We start from the raw sequence: 15,324 nt of genomic DNA, 5'->3' as shown, positions 1-15,324 counted from the left end.
GTATTTAATTGTTTCGAAACTTTGATGTAGATTGTCTAACAGGTGTTTTTAGAAATTATTGGTTCATTACATGTCTTTTTTAAAAATGTTGTTCTGTAGATTAAAAGAGACTCTGTGGAACAGGGTGGTAATTCAAAATAAAAGTAGCAAGAGGGTGTTGGTAAATCAGTATGTAAGGAAATGTTCTTACATATATATGTGAAATACAGAGTGGGTGCATGGACTACAGAGCATTCCAGTTCCCTAATTGTAAGGGATTTTATGCATTTCTGAAGTATTTACAGTAATTCACTCTAAGTACCAGAGGTAATATAAATTACTGAGAGGTTTTGATAATTAAGAGAGCTACAGATCCTACAGATAGAAATGGCTATAACTGTTTATGGTGTTTAATTTATTTTTAAATGTTGTTTTAAATTATAAGCTACTAAATAATTTACAGTGTTCAGGAGGTCTTGCTGTCTGTTAAGGTTGTCAGCATTGTCATGTGTACCATAGGAAATGTTCATTCCATTACATATTTTTAAAGCTGTCTTGTGTTTTTTAGGCCTAAAGACTGCCTTCGCTCTATTATGAAGAGAGTGAACCATAAAGATCCGCATGTCGCTATGCAAGCGTTAACAGTAGGTTCTTTTTAATGTAGTTAATTTTCTTCCTGAAAAGTTATATTGCAAAAAATCTCTAAGTTGTAATCTTTTTTTCATTAGCTTCTAGGAGCATGTGTATCAAACTGTGGCAAAATCTTTCATTTAGAAGTCTGTTCAAGAGATTTTGCCAGTGAAGTAAGCAATGTGTTGAATAAGGTAATGTATTGCATTGATTTATATGTTTTACCTATAAGTGAAGTCAGAGAATTGGGGTAATTTGAAAGAGGAATGAAATCTTCTTTTAGATGACTGGAAAGATGGAGGAGTGGAAGGAGAGAAGATTACTGTAAAGACTGTGGCTCTCAGAACTTTCTGAATGCCACTTCATACTAGTTAACATAGTTTGGGGGAGGTGTGATGTGTTAATTTATAAATAAGCTACTATATTTTCACGTTAAATACAAATATGATGAAATGGAGATAAAACAGGGCTTCTATGTATTCTTATTTTACTTTATTTTGGGCTTAGCACATACAGTACTCGTACAAACACAATGCTGATGTATTATTCTCCCTTTCTAATAAAAACTGAGTGCTAAACTTGACAACAAAATAATGTATCTATAAGTTTTGTATAGACAGTAATGTGCAATTACTTGAAATTAAGATCAGATTCCTACGTGATTTAACTAGTTTCTACTGTCCATACAGGGTCATCCAAAAGTTTGTGAAAAGCTGAAAGCCCTTATGGTGGAATGGACTGATGAATTCAAGAATGACCCACAGCTTAGTTTAATATCTGCTATGATAAAAAATCTTAAGGAGCAAGGAGTTACTTTCCCAGCTATTGGTTCACAGGTATATTAGATTTTTGTGGTTGTTCTCAAAGTGTGTCACAAATTCTTTTTATCCTCAGCTCTGTATTTTACAGTTTGTAGTCTTGAATTCTAGAATGTTTGGCAAACAAAATGAAAACTACCTTGTCTTAATAAAACTTTTCTTTGAGGAGTGAAATGCTCTCAATTACTTTACATTTTTATATAGCAGATGAATGCAAAGCAAAATAGTGAATTTAATAAATTTTTTGTTGGATTAATTTTTACATCTTTTACTTTTGGCTAGGCTGCTGAACAGGCAAAAGCAAGTCCAGCTCTAGTTGCCAAGGATCCTGGTACAGTAGCCACCAAAAAGGAAGAGGAGGATTTAGCTAAAGGTGAGTGCATTTATTTGCTGATATGATGCTTATTGATTTATTTAAACGAACATTAGCTGATCCGTATGTGTAACTAATGGTTTCGTCAACAGTCAACCCATCAAAGTCTATTTTTAAAGACATCCATGTCTCAAAAGCATATCTGCATGAGTTTCATAACGTTTGTGTCCACCCTGCCCCTTCTTAAATATGATCAACTTTTTTCTGCAAACTTGAGCTGAGTTTAATATGAGTTAAATATAAACTTCTTTGCTCAGTTAAACTTATTTGAAAATGACCCAGAATGGTGAAATTATTCAAGGAATGATAGGGAGGAAAAAAAATGAAGGGACCAATTTTTGCTTGTTTAAGCAAAAATCATTTTGTTAATTATGAATTAAGGAGAGATTTTACTGTGGAGGTGACCAAGAACTTGCACAAGTTTCCCGGGGATGTCATGGTGTCCTTATTACTGGTGATATTAAAAAGTTGTCATTGGCTGTCAGCTGTGGTGACCCTGCATGAACAGGGGATTGGACCAGATGACTTCCAGAAGTTCCTTCTAACATCAGCCAATCAGTGTAAATCTGATTCTGTGACTCCAGGTTAAAGGCTCCTGTCTAACAGAGAACCAGTGCACACTGGAACAACTGTATCTTCTTAATGTTTCAAGCAACCTGGAAAAGTTCAGCACTGTGTAAGATGTAAAGTAAGAATGTAAATATTTTACATCAGTTCAAGGTTGTATCAATATATCAATATTATAGAAATAAAAATTGGAGTTATCCTATTTGTGCTTAAACACTGTGTCGTGGTTTTAAAGCAGTAACTAAAAAATTACTTCTTGCTGTGAGATATGGATTAGAACAAGAGCAAAACAGGCTTAAAACTTAAAAGGAAATAAAAAAAAATTATTAACAAAACTACAAGAATAAGAACACCAGAATAAACTTCCAGAAAACCCTTTTATCCCCCACTACCCAACCATTCCCTTGTACACGTGACAACATAGAGACAAAAACACTTGGAACTTTAGTGTTTAAAACAGTCCCAATTCCTGCTAGAGTCTTTTCATCAGCCTTTGTAGAGAAACAGAAGTCTTCTTCTGTTAATCTATGGAGTTTCTCACGAGAAAACTATTTCTGTCATAGTTTTCTATGTCTCTGATGCCAGCTGCCTGGAAATCTGCCATCAGTTCACCCCTCCCATTTCACATCACTCTGAGGTGTGTATGGGCCATGAGTCTAGGGATATCATTTTTTAAGGATGAGTTATTCAAAGGCAAAAATCTTCTTCATCTGTCTCTGTGAGCTTTGCTGGAAAACAGTTTTCTCATTGCCCTCAAGGCCTCAAATCTTCGCTTCACTCTGTTCCAGCACCTCACTGTATCACAATTACTCTACTTTTTGCTCAAAATCTACACTTTGAACACTCTATCCTCCCAATATACTCTGTGATGAATTAAAGGAGTTTTTTTCAAAACACTATTGTCCATCTCCATAGCTTTAACAGAAGAATATTTCAGCTTATAGAACATCTCCTTATTCTCTCTTCCCCATCTAAAACTTAACTCTTTTCTTCACTGTCTTCTTCATGTTGATTGTCTCTCTCTGTCTCTCTGGGAAAAAGGAGTAATCTGTACGTTTTATCTAGGTAGTAAAAGAATTCAAGTCTTGGAAAAGCTGCAGATGTTCATAGTGTCAGGTTTCAGTCCAGCAGCAGAAACTACAAACTAAGCCAAGCTGGCCGGCTCCATTTCTCTTCCTCTCCCCCCACCCTCCTCTGTGGCCTTGTCCGGCCTGGAGTGGGGGGGAGGAGGCCAAGACAGAGCCTTGTTACCTTGTCAGAAGCCAGAAACCAAAAAGAGAGCAAGAGAACTCTGGCTTTACATCTTAAGGTGGTGTTCACAAGTTGATCTCACTTTTCAATGGTCAAAACTGCTGTCAGTTCTTAGAAATGACCGATATTTGGTCAGGAGAAAAGACTCCCATCAGTCACCAGCAGCTTCAACTTCCTTAGCTCCCAAAGCTATCTTAAAGGTAAAGCCACCCCATGACACACTGTTTATTTATCCTGTTCATGTTGGAAGCTTCAGTAAATCCACAGGCACAATTCTGCTCTTTGTTATTTACCATTAATTCTAAGACAGAAAGTCATTAAAATGCAACAGGAATAGAATTATACTGAAAGTTTTCACAGAATTAAATTTTCATATCAATCAACCCATTTTTACAGGGAATTTTCATCTGAGTAACTCTTCTTTTGTAGCTATTGAGCTGTCACTAAAAGAACAAAGGCAACAGCAAACAACGCTTTCCAGTTTGTATCCAAGCACCTCAAGCCTTTTAACAAACCACAAACACGAGGGCCGAAAGGTTCGTGCAATCTACGATTTTGAGGCTGCTGAAGATAATGAACTAACTTTTAAAGCTGGAGAACTTATAACTATCCTTGATGACAGGTAAGTTATATAGAATGCCTACTAGAATTGTTGAACTCTAAAATTTAATTAGAAATAATTATATCTTCTATGTAGAAGCATACTTTGAAATACAATGAATGGAAATGTATTTTTGTATTAAATACTTTATTTTGTTATCTCCTAGATTTTTTAGAAATAAATGTATTTGCATAGCAATTCTTGTGTAAAGATTTCTGCATATATACAAATTATATTTATGTGCTAATATAAAAGCCTTTACTGTGCAATTCCTGGGAAAGTTCCATGTGAGTATGGGATTTCTAATGTATGGGAGCTTTATTTATTTATTTTTTGATCTTTAGTGATCCAAATTGGTGGAAAGGTGAAACTCATCAGGGTATAGGATTGTTCCCATCTAATTTTGTAACTGCTGATCTTTCTGCTGAGCCTGAAATGAGTAAGTAACATTACATTTACGTGTATACATTTAACCCTGCCATGACTTATGGGTGATTCCCTTATGATGGAGTTCACTTGCAAGTTAATATGATAATTGAAATAAAACTGAGGAGCCCTATCACAAATAACAGTCAGACCAAGGTTGCCCAAACTGTCTTCTGCTAAAAATTGCTGCTGTCTGCTGCTGCCTTTGTCAGCAGCTTCTTTGAGTCTCATGGAATTTATTGACATTGACACCTACATAAACATGGGCAACAGCAGCCTTTTTTCCAAGTCGCCTTTTTGTCCAGTTGCAGTGGTGTATATCTAATTGAGATGAAACTGAAGGCCCCATGGCAGATAGGACTCTGAGAGTTCAAATAGTTCAAGAAATCTACATGCTGTAGGTATGTATATATGCATAGTGGACAGAAGGATTTTCCACGTGCTGTTTATTTACTTGTATCTATTTTTATCCATCCAATCTACTTTAAATATTTAATAAAAACATTAAATATTAGGCAAGACTTCGAGATTCTAGAGCTGATTTCTGTAAATTTTGTGGGTTTGCAAGATTCATCATCTGTGATCTCAATTTTAGGGTGCTAGAAGTATGAGCAGGTCAGCAGAATTACATGCTGTAGCAGTCATTTGTGCTATGTTAAGACTATCTAATAAGAGTGTATAAGAGTTGTATTTGGCTTTTTTGCTAAATATAGAGTTCTTTTGTGCTAGTCTCCACTGCAGAGGAATGAAATGCTTTGCATATAGGATTTGGTAAAGAAGGACTAGAGAAACTTGAGACCTTTTGATTGTGTACTTTGCTCTGGAGAAAAGAAAGCTTAGTTTGTCACAGATGATTTTATAATTTTTATCTTAAACTTGACTTGCTAGCCGTATTGTTTCCAATCACTCTCTGAGTCTTTTGTCCTGATGACTTTTTAATATGTATGTTATGTGCAGGGAGCCATTAACTTGGTAAAATGTGTTTCTGCTGAGCTTGTGTGAACTCATTTATTTTTTTATAATGTGATTTACAGATAAGAAAATTGTTTATGTCTGTGGCTTTCAAATGTCAATAAAATACTAAGTTTTAAAATTTTCACAGTACAGGTTTCAAATGGGAGGAACTTGGGCAATATGCTAGTTATATAATATTTATGTCATTGTTTATTTATCCTTTTATAAAATTGAATCTGGCTGTTTATTTTACAGTGAAAGCTGAGAAGAAAACAGTGCAGTTCAGTGATGAAGTTCAAGTAGAGACAATAGAACCTGAGCCAGAACCAGTTTATATTGATGAAGTAAGCATGGTAAAAATACTGACTGGTACTAAATGCACCACTGGGACATTTAAATATGTGATGTTTAACCCTTTCATTTTGTACTTAAAAAACATGATGAAAAGAGAGGTTTCTTTAAAGTAATAAAACAAATCTGCAGTATTCTCTGTTGTTGAAGAGTCTTGGAGTTCTTAGGAATTTCTGAAACTGAATTTGGAACTGCACTCTATTTAGGGCCCCACTAGGGGGTTGTACATCATTTGCCTCCAAGCTAGAACCTTACTGTTGATTGGCACATCTACTTTCAAATTTTGCTTGAAGTACTTCAGGATGCCATAGAGATACCCACCTTGACTGCTCTCTTAGATTTATTTCCAGTATAACCACCATTGTCTACCCTCAGACTGAAAGATCTCTTTCTGTCCCTGAAAAGTCTGAAATTCTGTTTCTCTGTATTTATCTGTACACTCTGTATGTTATCTGTATACTGTGATATTTACCATCTCACCACAGGGATCCTGTAGGGTTTCAAGGAATATTCAGTCCAGGTAGTTTTTCCCACTGCTTTTTTGTTTTTTTTAACCTCAGCTTGGGTTCTGTCATTGTTTTTTGAAATGAGAAATCAGTTACTGCCTTCCTGAAGTCCTATTTAAGTCCCACCTCAAAAACACTTCTTGCCAAGAGATACTAGTTTGCAACCTGATGAAATAGATTATCTGAGGCCTTCAGGTGCCTTTCAGCTTTTGTTTTCTGTGAGTCCATTGATTTTTGTTTCAGTCTCTTCTTCTGTTTTTAAATTTGCCACAGTATAATTTTTAAGGAAATAATTTGACTTTGCCCCACCTTTCCATGGTTTAAGGTGGACAAAACATGGTTTTATTTTCTACTTTCATACAACCTATATAACTCAGTGTGAAAAAGTTCATTTATTTGATAGTGCTCAGCTAATAAATGATTAAAAATAATTTACGTGTTATGCTTTTGGTACTTTAACCAATATAGTTCACTCCAAGGCATATTTTTCAAATACTTTATGCCTAATTGCTTTCTAACCTTTGATGTTTTTATTATGAAAGGGTTTCACTTAAACTCCTTACTTAAGCTTGACTTATTCTGACATAAACCCTGAAATGCCTCTGAATATCATCCTAAGACAACACTTCCATATTCATTGGTAATTACATGGCTCATGTACTGAATAGGCCTCATGCATCTAAAATTGCATTTCAGTGAATTTGAAGTACTCAGTGTATTCTATGAAAACATTTCCAGTAATCCCACTAGGTGGTGGTACTGCATATGTAAAAACTAGTCTGGAGAATAGGAACTGCTCAGAAAATAATACATGTTTAGAAGGACTTTTAGGAATAGTGGAGTATTCTGCATATTCCACTTGTCACTGTTTTTTCTAATTTGGCTTTTCTTTGTTCAAGCATCTTCATTCCTGTAAAATAGCATGTATAATTTGTATTTTCTTAAAGTTAGTCTAGTTGATTCTCCAGTGCCAAGAGATCAAAATGGCTGTTGTAAACAGCTGCTTTAGTTTACAGTCCTGAAAGTACTAATTCCCTTGCTGCTGCATTTGCCCTAATTATACAATATGTGTTCTAGGATAAAATGGACCAACTATTGCAGATGTTACAAAGTGCTGATCCATCTGATGACCAGCCAGACCTCCCAGAATTGCTTCATCTTGAGGGTAACAAAAAAGAATGAGTTTTTTCATTGTTGTTTTCCTCACTGGTAATTTTCTGTATCAATGCAAATTGAAACTAAGCTGAAACTACTTCAGCTTCATGTACATGCGAGAAGTGTGCCTGAGAAAAGTGCCTGAGCCATAATTATCTTCTCACTTCTTGTTTCCCATATTTATGAGAGCAAAGTGCAAAATATTAACTTAAAACAAGTATACTTTTTTCTAAGGAAAACTGTTTCTATATTATTTTCCTTTTTAAGATGCATAAATACTTAATTCAATCATATTCATCCAATATTTTCTTCCTTCATAGAGTAGCACAGCATGAGTGGTGAAAGGAGTGTCAGGAAGATTCCATGAGAGGAAGCAGAAATACTATGAATGTTTAGAATAGACCTGTGGGTGTCCCACGTGCTTTTCATTTGCATGTGTATTTCTGGAGGAGAAATTAGCACATTAGCATATTAGCAAGTACCTCTTAGAGTGCTACAAATTATCCTACTCTTTTAGAGTCAAATTGTTCAGACTACCTCTTCATAGAGGCATTTTACCTAGGTTGATAGATGCACCAAAAGTTTTGGAATGGAATTTGGATAAGGAAGATAGGAAACTTCCCAATTATGAGACAATTTTTAAGCCAATTATTTAAGCATAGGCTTAAATTAACAATTCAGATGACACCAGACTTTAAGAAACTGGCAGTTTCTGTATCTATCCAGAAGTTAATAATTAAAAAATGCATAGACTTGTAAACTTTTAGATATCTCCTATCTTTCCACACCCATCTGGTTCATCATGTCTGTAAATGAATCCTGTTCTAGGAACTCACTACATATTCTAGTTCCACAAAACTAAAGAGAGGTAAAAAGCAACATGACTGGTTTTATTCTTTCAAGTCCCAAATATAGCTATAGAGGCTGTTGTCTAAGAAGCGGATTGCCTGTATCTGATCCAGGACAGAGGCAGAGAAATTAAAGGTGTGCTTGTCAACCAGCCTACAGATATGGCTTACTTTAGGAGCTTCTTCAAAATGCATTGTGAGATCATTAAAGCAATGCTGAATTTTGTATTGAGTTGTGGGACTGCTCCTAGAATCTGAAAGCAGTAGTGTGGTCAGATGATTACTCTCCAGCTACCTGCAACAGCACTTGCCAAACATATGGCTACATATAGTTCTACAATGCTAATCCAGGGTTACTCGCTCTAGACTTATTAAGCTTTCGTGAGCTACTTTTTTTGGCATAGGTTCTGAAAATTTTGCTATAGATGTGTTTTGAGTCCTTGGTTCCTATCAGTGGTGGCAGATGCTGATCAACCTTTGACAGTAAAACCACTTCATTTTCTTCTGCCATCCACATGTCCAGTCACAAATGTCTTTGAATTGGAGAGCTCATCCTAATGTGTGCAGGAGCTCAGGGTTTGTGGCTGGCAGTAGAGCAGTCAACATTTTAACAGACATCTAAACAATCCTTGTCATGCCTTTTGCCATACTCCATGCCATACATAAAAGTAGGCAGAATTTCCACAGGTTTTTACATCTTTTCCCAGCATTTCTGCCAATGTATTACTGATCCCAGGTTCAAGGAAGCAGATGGGTAGCTCTCATACAACTCCTCTTTCACCTGGAGTTGCCTGCAAGGAACTCAATAATGATCTGCTTTCACTCTCCATGGCTCAGATGTTTTCAGGACCTTCTGCATTTCTAATACCCAAAATTTCCCTTTCAGCTTCTGTATCTGTTTATTTAATATTTGACAGACTCTGCCTTTCTGCTAATTAGCCATGGTTTGCTTGGAAGTTAGATGAGCCTCATGTCCTTGTGCTGAAAGGAGGCCTGGCGTTCATTTTTCTTTATTTTAATGCTTTTTCATTCTGCTAAGCTTTTGTGTTGGCTTTTGCACATGTCAGTGGTTTGGAAAACCCCCTTCCCCCAGTTAGAATTCTAGTGAGACCAATGTGCTATTAGTGTCTTTGATGTGCAGATGATTGAATCATTGCAAACTGTTTTCTCCTTCATAGTTTTCATAGTCCTTTTGTAGTAAAGTTGGATGAGCACATGATCTAGGTTGCAGTCGCAAATCTTCCTCTTTGAAGAGGAGACCACCTTTCAATTTACTTGAACCTTCTTATGCAAAATAGTTCCAGTTTTATACTTCCTGGATATTAAATATGTTTTGTTTCACTTTATTTTTATTTTAAAATATACTTTTTAAATTGTACCACTACTGAAAATTTTAGCTGGGTCTCATTCTTAAATTGTTCATGACATTCCCTCTGTTATTAAAAATTTTTTGATATACAGATTATAGTAAAAAACTAAAATCAATTGGACTACCATCCATTTCTGTCTAATTTTTTTATTGCTTTCTGACTTTACAGTATGGAAATGTTTATTACTCTGATATATTTTAATGTCTTTCTGTTCTAGCAATGTGCCACCAGATGGGACCACTCATAGATGAAAAATTGGAAGATATAGACAGGTAAAAAGAAATGTCATGGGGTTTGACTGAAATTCATTCTTAGAAATACCAGAGTTGTTACTTGATAATTTCTGTGAATATTGGCAAAGAAAATATGTGTATTTATTAGTAGTTTCTCTGAGAAGAGGTCAGAAGATTTTCTTCAAATAGTCACATAATAACTTATAGTGTTGTACCATTTGACTCTGGCACTTGTCAGGCATCACTTCACAGTAAGAAAATGTTACTTAATGCACCTCATGAAATTTGCTCTGTCTTGTCTGTCCTATACTAAAGCTATCTAAATTGTAGAATGAACTGTAAAATATATTTTCTAGGAAACATTCAGAACTTTCAGAGCTCAATGTTAAAGCAATGGAGGCTCTTTCTTTGTATAATAAATTGATGAATGAGGACCCAATGTATTCCATGTATGCCAAACTACAAAACCAGCAGTATTACATGCAGTCATCTGGTGTTTCTGGCTCTCAGGTAAGGATGTAACCTTTAATAGCCATTGACCTTATCAAATTTACACTGACTGAGCAGTATCTTCTCTTGTTTTTTTTTGCACACTATGTAAAAAAAAATAAAAATAAAAATGTTTGTTTTCAGCTACAAGCTTTGGATGTTCTCCTTTTGTGGTATCTAAAGCTTTTAGTGTTTTTCTGTTTGGTTACTTTTGATCAAGAAAAAAGCCCATCCTGGACTTTAAGCTGCATAAAATTAAAAAATCAAACTGTCAGGGCTTTGCATAGTGGGTCAAAGAAAATAAACAACCAAAAGACTACAATTTCTCCCCATCTACTCACAGATAATTCAACATGAAAATGATACCATGAAAGAATTGCCATTTTCAACTTCAGCAATTTAAATGCTAAATGCTCTCCACTGATATTTTTTTTAAAAAGGGAACTAAAAGATTTGATAGGATATTTTTCAGTTCTAAAGTCAGATATTAAATAGCAAATTTCCTTGTATTTTATTTCTAATATTGCTTTATTTAACTTCCTAGGTTTATCCAGGGCAAACTCAAGGTAATGCGTATTTGGTGGCTGGGAGTGCACAGATGGGCCACATTCAAGGTTACAATCTTCCTCCAGAACAACTCCCTTCTCTCAGCCAAGGCACAGTTACTCCATCTGCCAGCTCAGTAATTCCTGGTCAGCCTGCACAGACATCTTACACAAAGTAATTTTAAATATTTTTCTGTTCAAGTTTAAATCAATTTAAACAGAGACTCTTAAATTAGAGAAGTATAAACACAACTGAAAGATACTTCTGTGAAGAATATACTATTGAAAGTGCAATCATTTGCAGAGTGCTTTTTATTGGTGTCATGTATTTGGTAAAAATTCCTGGCAAATTTCCTAAGTTTTTTATTGTTTTTTTTTAAATGTTATTTCATTTTTAGTTTTCTGTATATGAAATATGTAATTTATATAGCTCTGCACTATTTAATATAAAACATAGAGAAAACTATACAGAGATGATTTAGTAGTAGTAACTTTTAATATGCTTTTAATGTTGAAGATTATCTGCTGCTCTGGCTGGCTCTGCATAATTTCTGAGAGTGTATATTCTATTGTTCCTTTGACAAATATATTGCCACAGAAGAATGGGGAGAATTCTGCTCGTTTTGGGAAAGAGATGAATGGGCTATGGATACTTACTAAAGCTTATACAGCTTGCCCAAATAAGGAAGCTAAAAGAGGCTTTCTACATTGGGTAAATGGCCAAAGATGCTAATTTTGGTTAAATTACATATATTGTGAAAAAGTTTGTGGGTTTTTGTTATGTTTGTTATTTGGTTTTTGCTTGGTTGGTTATTTTTGTTTACTCAGTGGAAAGTAATTTTATTCTAAGTAGTTGGGAGAGACATCCATCTTGAGTCATTAATGTATTTGTTAGTCTTTGTCCCCAAAGATTATTTGGGAAAGTAAAGAATACAATGATAAAGTTTCTGAATAGTCATCTGACTTCTTTGGCTATTTAAAACAGTTTGTTGGGTTTTGTATTTCTTCATGAACAGAATGCAAGATAGATGGTATTCCATGTTGCACCTTAAAATAAAACACTAGTACAGATTAATGGTCTTAATTTTAAATGTATGGGGAGTGTCTATTGTTTGTTTAAATCTGAAGGGTGTGTTTGAGTTTTAATGGGAATACTTACTTGCTACAGTTTTAAATATTCAATGTGTACAGAGTTAGAAGATCTTTGTGTGTATAAATAGAACAACTGAAGAAGAATGTTTTGCTGTTCTGTTGGTAAATTGTTTGTTAAATCTACTTTAAATGTTTTTTCTCTTTTTTTCTTTTTTTTTCAGTGCAATGGTTGGTTCTGTTGCTGGAAGTACCTACTCTAACCAGCCTTCAGTTTATAGTCCACCACCTGGTACTGTTGATGTTGCTGCTTATCAGAATGCTGGAACTAATATGTCCCAGGTGCCAAACTATAACTTAGCACCTACAGCTCTGCCACAGACAGCGGGTAGTCAGCAAGCGCCTCCACAGCAACCACAGCCTCCACCACCTCAACAACCACAGCATAGTTACTCACAGAAGGCTCTGCTATAGGATCCAGGACTTCTGATTCCTAATCTTCTTTAACTTCTGCTAAAAGCGGTTGGCGATTTTATGAGTTTCTTCATTTAATCTCTTACACCTTGTTTATCCTCAGCTTAAGAATCTCTCTTGGTGAACAAGTTCAATTTGCACTGACTTTTTAGGAATTTTTTTTTTTAATTTTGCGGAGGAACTGATATATTTAGGAAATTTAATTCCTTTTAAAATGCCTAAAACTTGGTACAAGATTATTTATGTATGGTTAAATTGGCTAGTTTGTGAAAACTCAACCATTGCAAACTGTGTGGCATATATGTTATGTACATATAGTGTGTGATTGCAGTAGTGCCCATTTCGTATAACTATGGTGGTCATGTGAATATATTTAACACAATGTTTAAAAATAATTTGCTTTACTATGTTATTTTAATCATGAACTGACAACCATATTTCATAATTTTGTCTAGTTTTAAGACAGATGCAATGTCTTTTTCCAGTGCAGGAAAAACAGTAATTCTGCATATCATGGTTACAATTACAAGCTAAGGTCTATATATGAATTTACAAACTTAGATATTATTCACTACTTCTTGAATTGAACACAAGTGTATCATGATTAGATAGCTTATCTACCAAAGTAAACTTGTTAACTAGTAAATGATTTGGGGGGATAACAGCAAATTATGATTCTGCTTCGTACATAATTACTAACTTAAAACTACTATTCAGAGGCTGCTAAACATATAATGGGACCATGAAACAGATCAGGATTTTGCATTTTATCATGAGAAGCACGTAATTTATTTTTCCAAGTTTCTTTTTAAAATGAGAACCAGAACTGTATTCTATGTGTGTTGGTAGAGATTACACCAAAGAAAGACAGAGGAATTGATTTGAAAGACAAACAATGGAGTTTTAAACTGGAACACACACTAATTACACTATTTTATTCAAGTCTTCTTAATTAGAACAGGAAGAATTATGGACATGTAAATCACTTTGCTGAACAGACCTTCAGGGCTTCATTTTATCTCTTGTGGCCTTGCTTAGCAATTTGTTCTGTTTACTATTGTAACACAAACACTTCTGCCTTAAATGTCTGTTTCAATTTCCAGTTGTACCATTTGAGTTCATTAGCCCTTCTATAGTTTGAATAGTTTGAGGCATCTCGACTAAATCCACTTTTAGGTTACTTTGAATTCTCTTCTGCAGCAACATGCATTAGCCTGATTTAATCCCTTGTGTTCCTCAGTAATTTAGCCACATGGCTTCGTAAATCATGGTATTTTCTTTCTGTGGATGAGGTGCTGCAAAAGAAACATGGTAATGGAAGGCAGCATTTCAGGTGTGCTTGAGCAGAGTTTCTTGTACAAAGGCTGCTGTTACTTTGCATTTTTATTCCATCTAGTAATGCATCCTGGTTTTGTCTTTTCCAGCAACTAATTCTACTACAGCAATACTAGATGGCTTCCACATCAGATCTGTTTTTAGTCCTGTGTGTATGTCAGAAGTTGTTTTTGTGTATTTTAGTGTTTTTGTGATATTTTAGTGTGATGCTTCTGGAATTAAATGTTGCAATTGTACATTGTATTATAAAATGAGCTTTGTTATCCCATATACTCCTGCATCTGTTCACAGTTACCTGACATGCCTTTGTTTCATTATTTTAATTGACATCAGTGTTTTGCCAGATATTTTCAGATGACTGCTTTGCATAACTTCTGACAGGGGTGGTTACAAACCATGCCTGTGGTTGATCTATTCCAGTTAGGGATGTTCTAGCCAGCTGGTTGATCTAATGCTAGGATTTTCACATATTTACTTTCTCTAAAATTTTTAAGCATCCTCACAAACTGTCATTTGTTTCAGTACTTGGTGTCATCACAAAAGCCTGTAGAATTTGAAAGGAAATGCTAAAGAAAAAATAAAAATCTGTCATCTCTGTCATGGATGACTTTATGGATAGAAGAAGTGATGTCTTTAGAAAGGAGTTGTAGTATAATTTAGATAGTGTTCTCTGTATGCATTAGGTATCTCATTCCAAAATCAGATATTCAATGTGTATAGAAATGTATAATTGATACACAAAAGTGAAAATAAATTTTATTCCATTGTTCTCAGTCCTTGATTCAAGAAGCTTGAAGCATCAAGATAGTCTTCTTGATATTAATTATTGTATTCTTAGGTTTTCATGTATTGTCACATGTTCCCTAATAATGTCATGTGGAACTTCTGTACAGAAATGACCCCCCAAAAAATATATTAGTAATTTGTCATTGTTTCTAAAATTTTTGAAGTTTTTCCTTGATATCTAGAAATGCTAGATCCTGGTTTCTCATTTGAACACTGAAACCTTATGTGTATCACAGTTCTGCTCTCCAACTTGCTTATTTTGGCCACTTATCTGTTTTTATGAAAATTAAAATCACCTTTCATGTTCATCATGACCAAAAAAACACTTGCTAAAGTTCAGCACCCCTTTAAATTCAGTATAATGAAAGCTGGGGAAAAAAGATGGACACTTTCTATTTTCCTTCATACTTCAACAAAAGTCACTGCACTATGGTGTCTCCAGTAGCAGGCTGGGAATCTTAGTTGATTTTGAATCAGAGTTCATTGTCTACAGCTGGTTGACTAGGTCACTATAATTTTAGGTTCCAAGTCTTAGTGTTTCTGT

At 34.9% G+C, this 15,324-nt stretch overlaps 1 protein-coding gene across 1 annotated transcript in view; it reads left to right on the top strand.

Annotated features, from left to right (window-relative positions):
* Positions 1-15,095, top strand: part of STAM (signal transducing adaptor molecule) — a 32,298-nt gene extending 17,203 nt beyond the window's left edge. The window contains exons 3-14 of the mRNA XM_058832109.1: positions 548-623; positions 708-803; positions 1,299-1,445; positions 1,710-1,800; positions 4,048-4,240; positions 4,564-4,658; positions 5,855-5,943; positions 7,534-7,621; positions 10,047-10,101; positions 10,419-10,572; positions 11,096-11,271; positions 12,410-15,095. Of these exons, the coding sequence (XP_058688092.1) occupies positions 548-623; positions 708-803; positions 1,299-1,445; positions 1,710-1,800; positions 4,048-4,240; positions 4,564-4,658; positions 5,855-5,943; positions 7,534-7,621; positions 10,047-10,101; positions 10,419-10,572; positions 11,096-11,271; positions 12,410-12,659 (1,510 nt within the window). The 3' untranslated portion in view covers positions 12,660-15,095. The remainder of the gene's footprint in view (positions 1-547; positions 624-707; positions 804-1,298; positions 1,446-1,709; positions 1,801-4,047; positions 4,241-4,563; positions 4,659-5,854; positions 5,944-7,533; positions 7,622-10,046; positions 10,102-10,418; positions 10,573-11,095; positions 11,272-12,409) is intronic.
* The last annotated feature ends 229 nt before the right edge of the window (positions 15,096-15,324 follow it).

Source organism: Poecile atricapillus, chromosome 2, assembly GCF_030490865.1.
Source record: "Poecile atricapillus isolate bPoeAtr1 chromosome 2, bPoeAtr1.hap1, whole genome shotgun sequence".
Classification (NCBI taxonomy): Eukaryota; Metazoa; Chordata; class Aves; order Passeriformes; family Paridae; genus Poecile; species Poecile atricapillus.
This window is presented reverse-complemented; position numbering and strand designations above follow the sequence as displayed.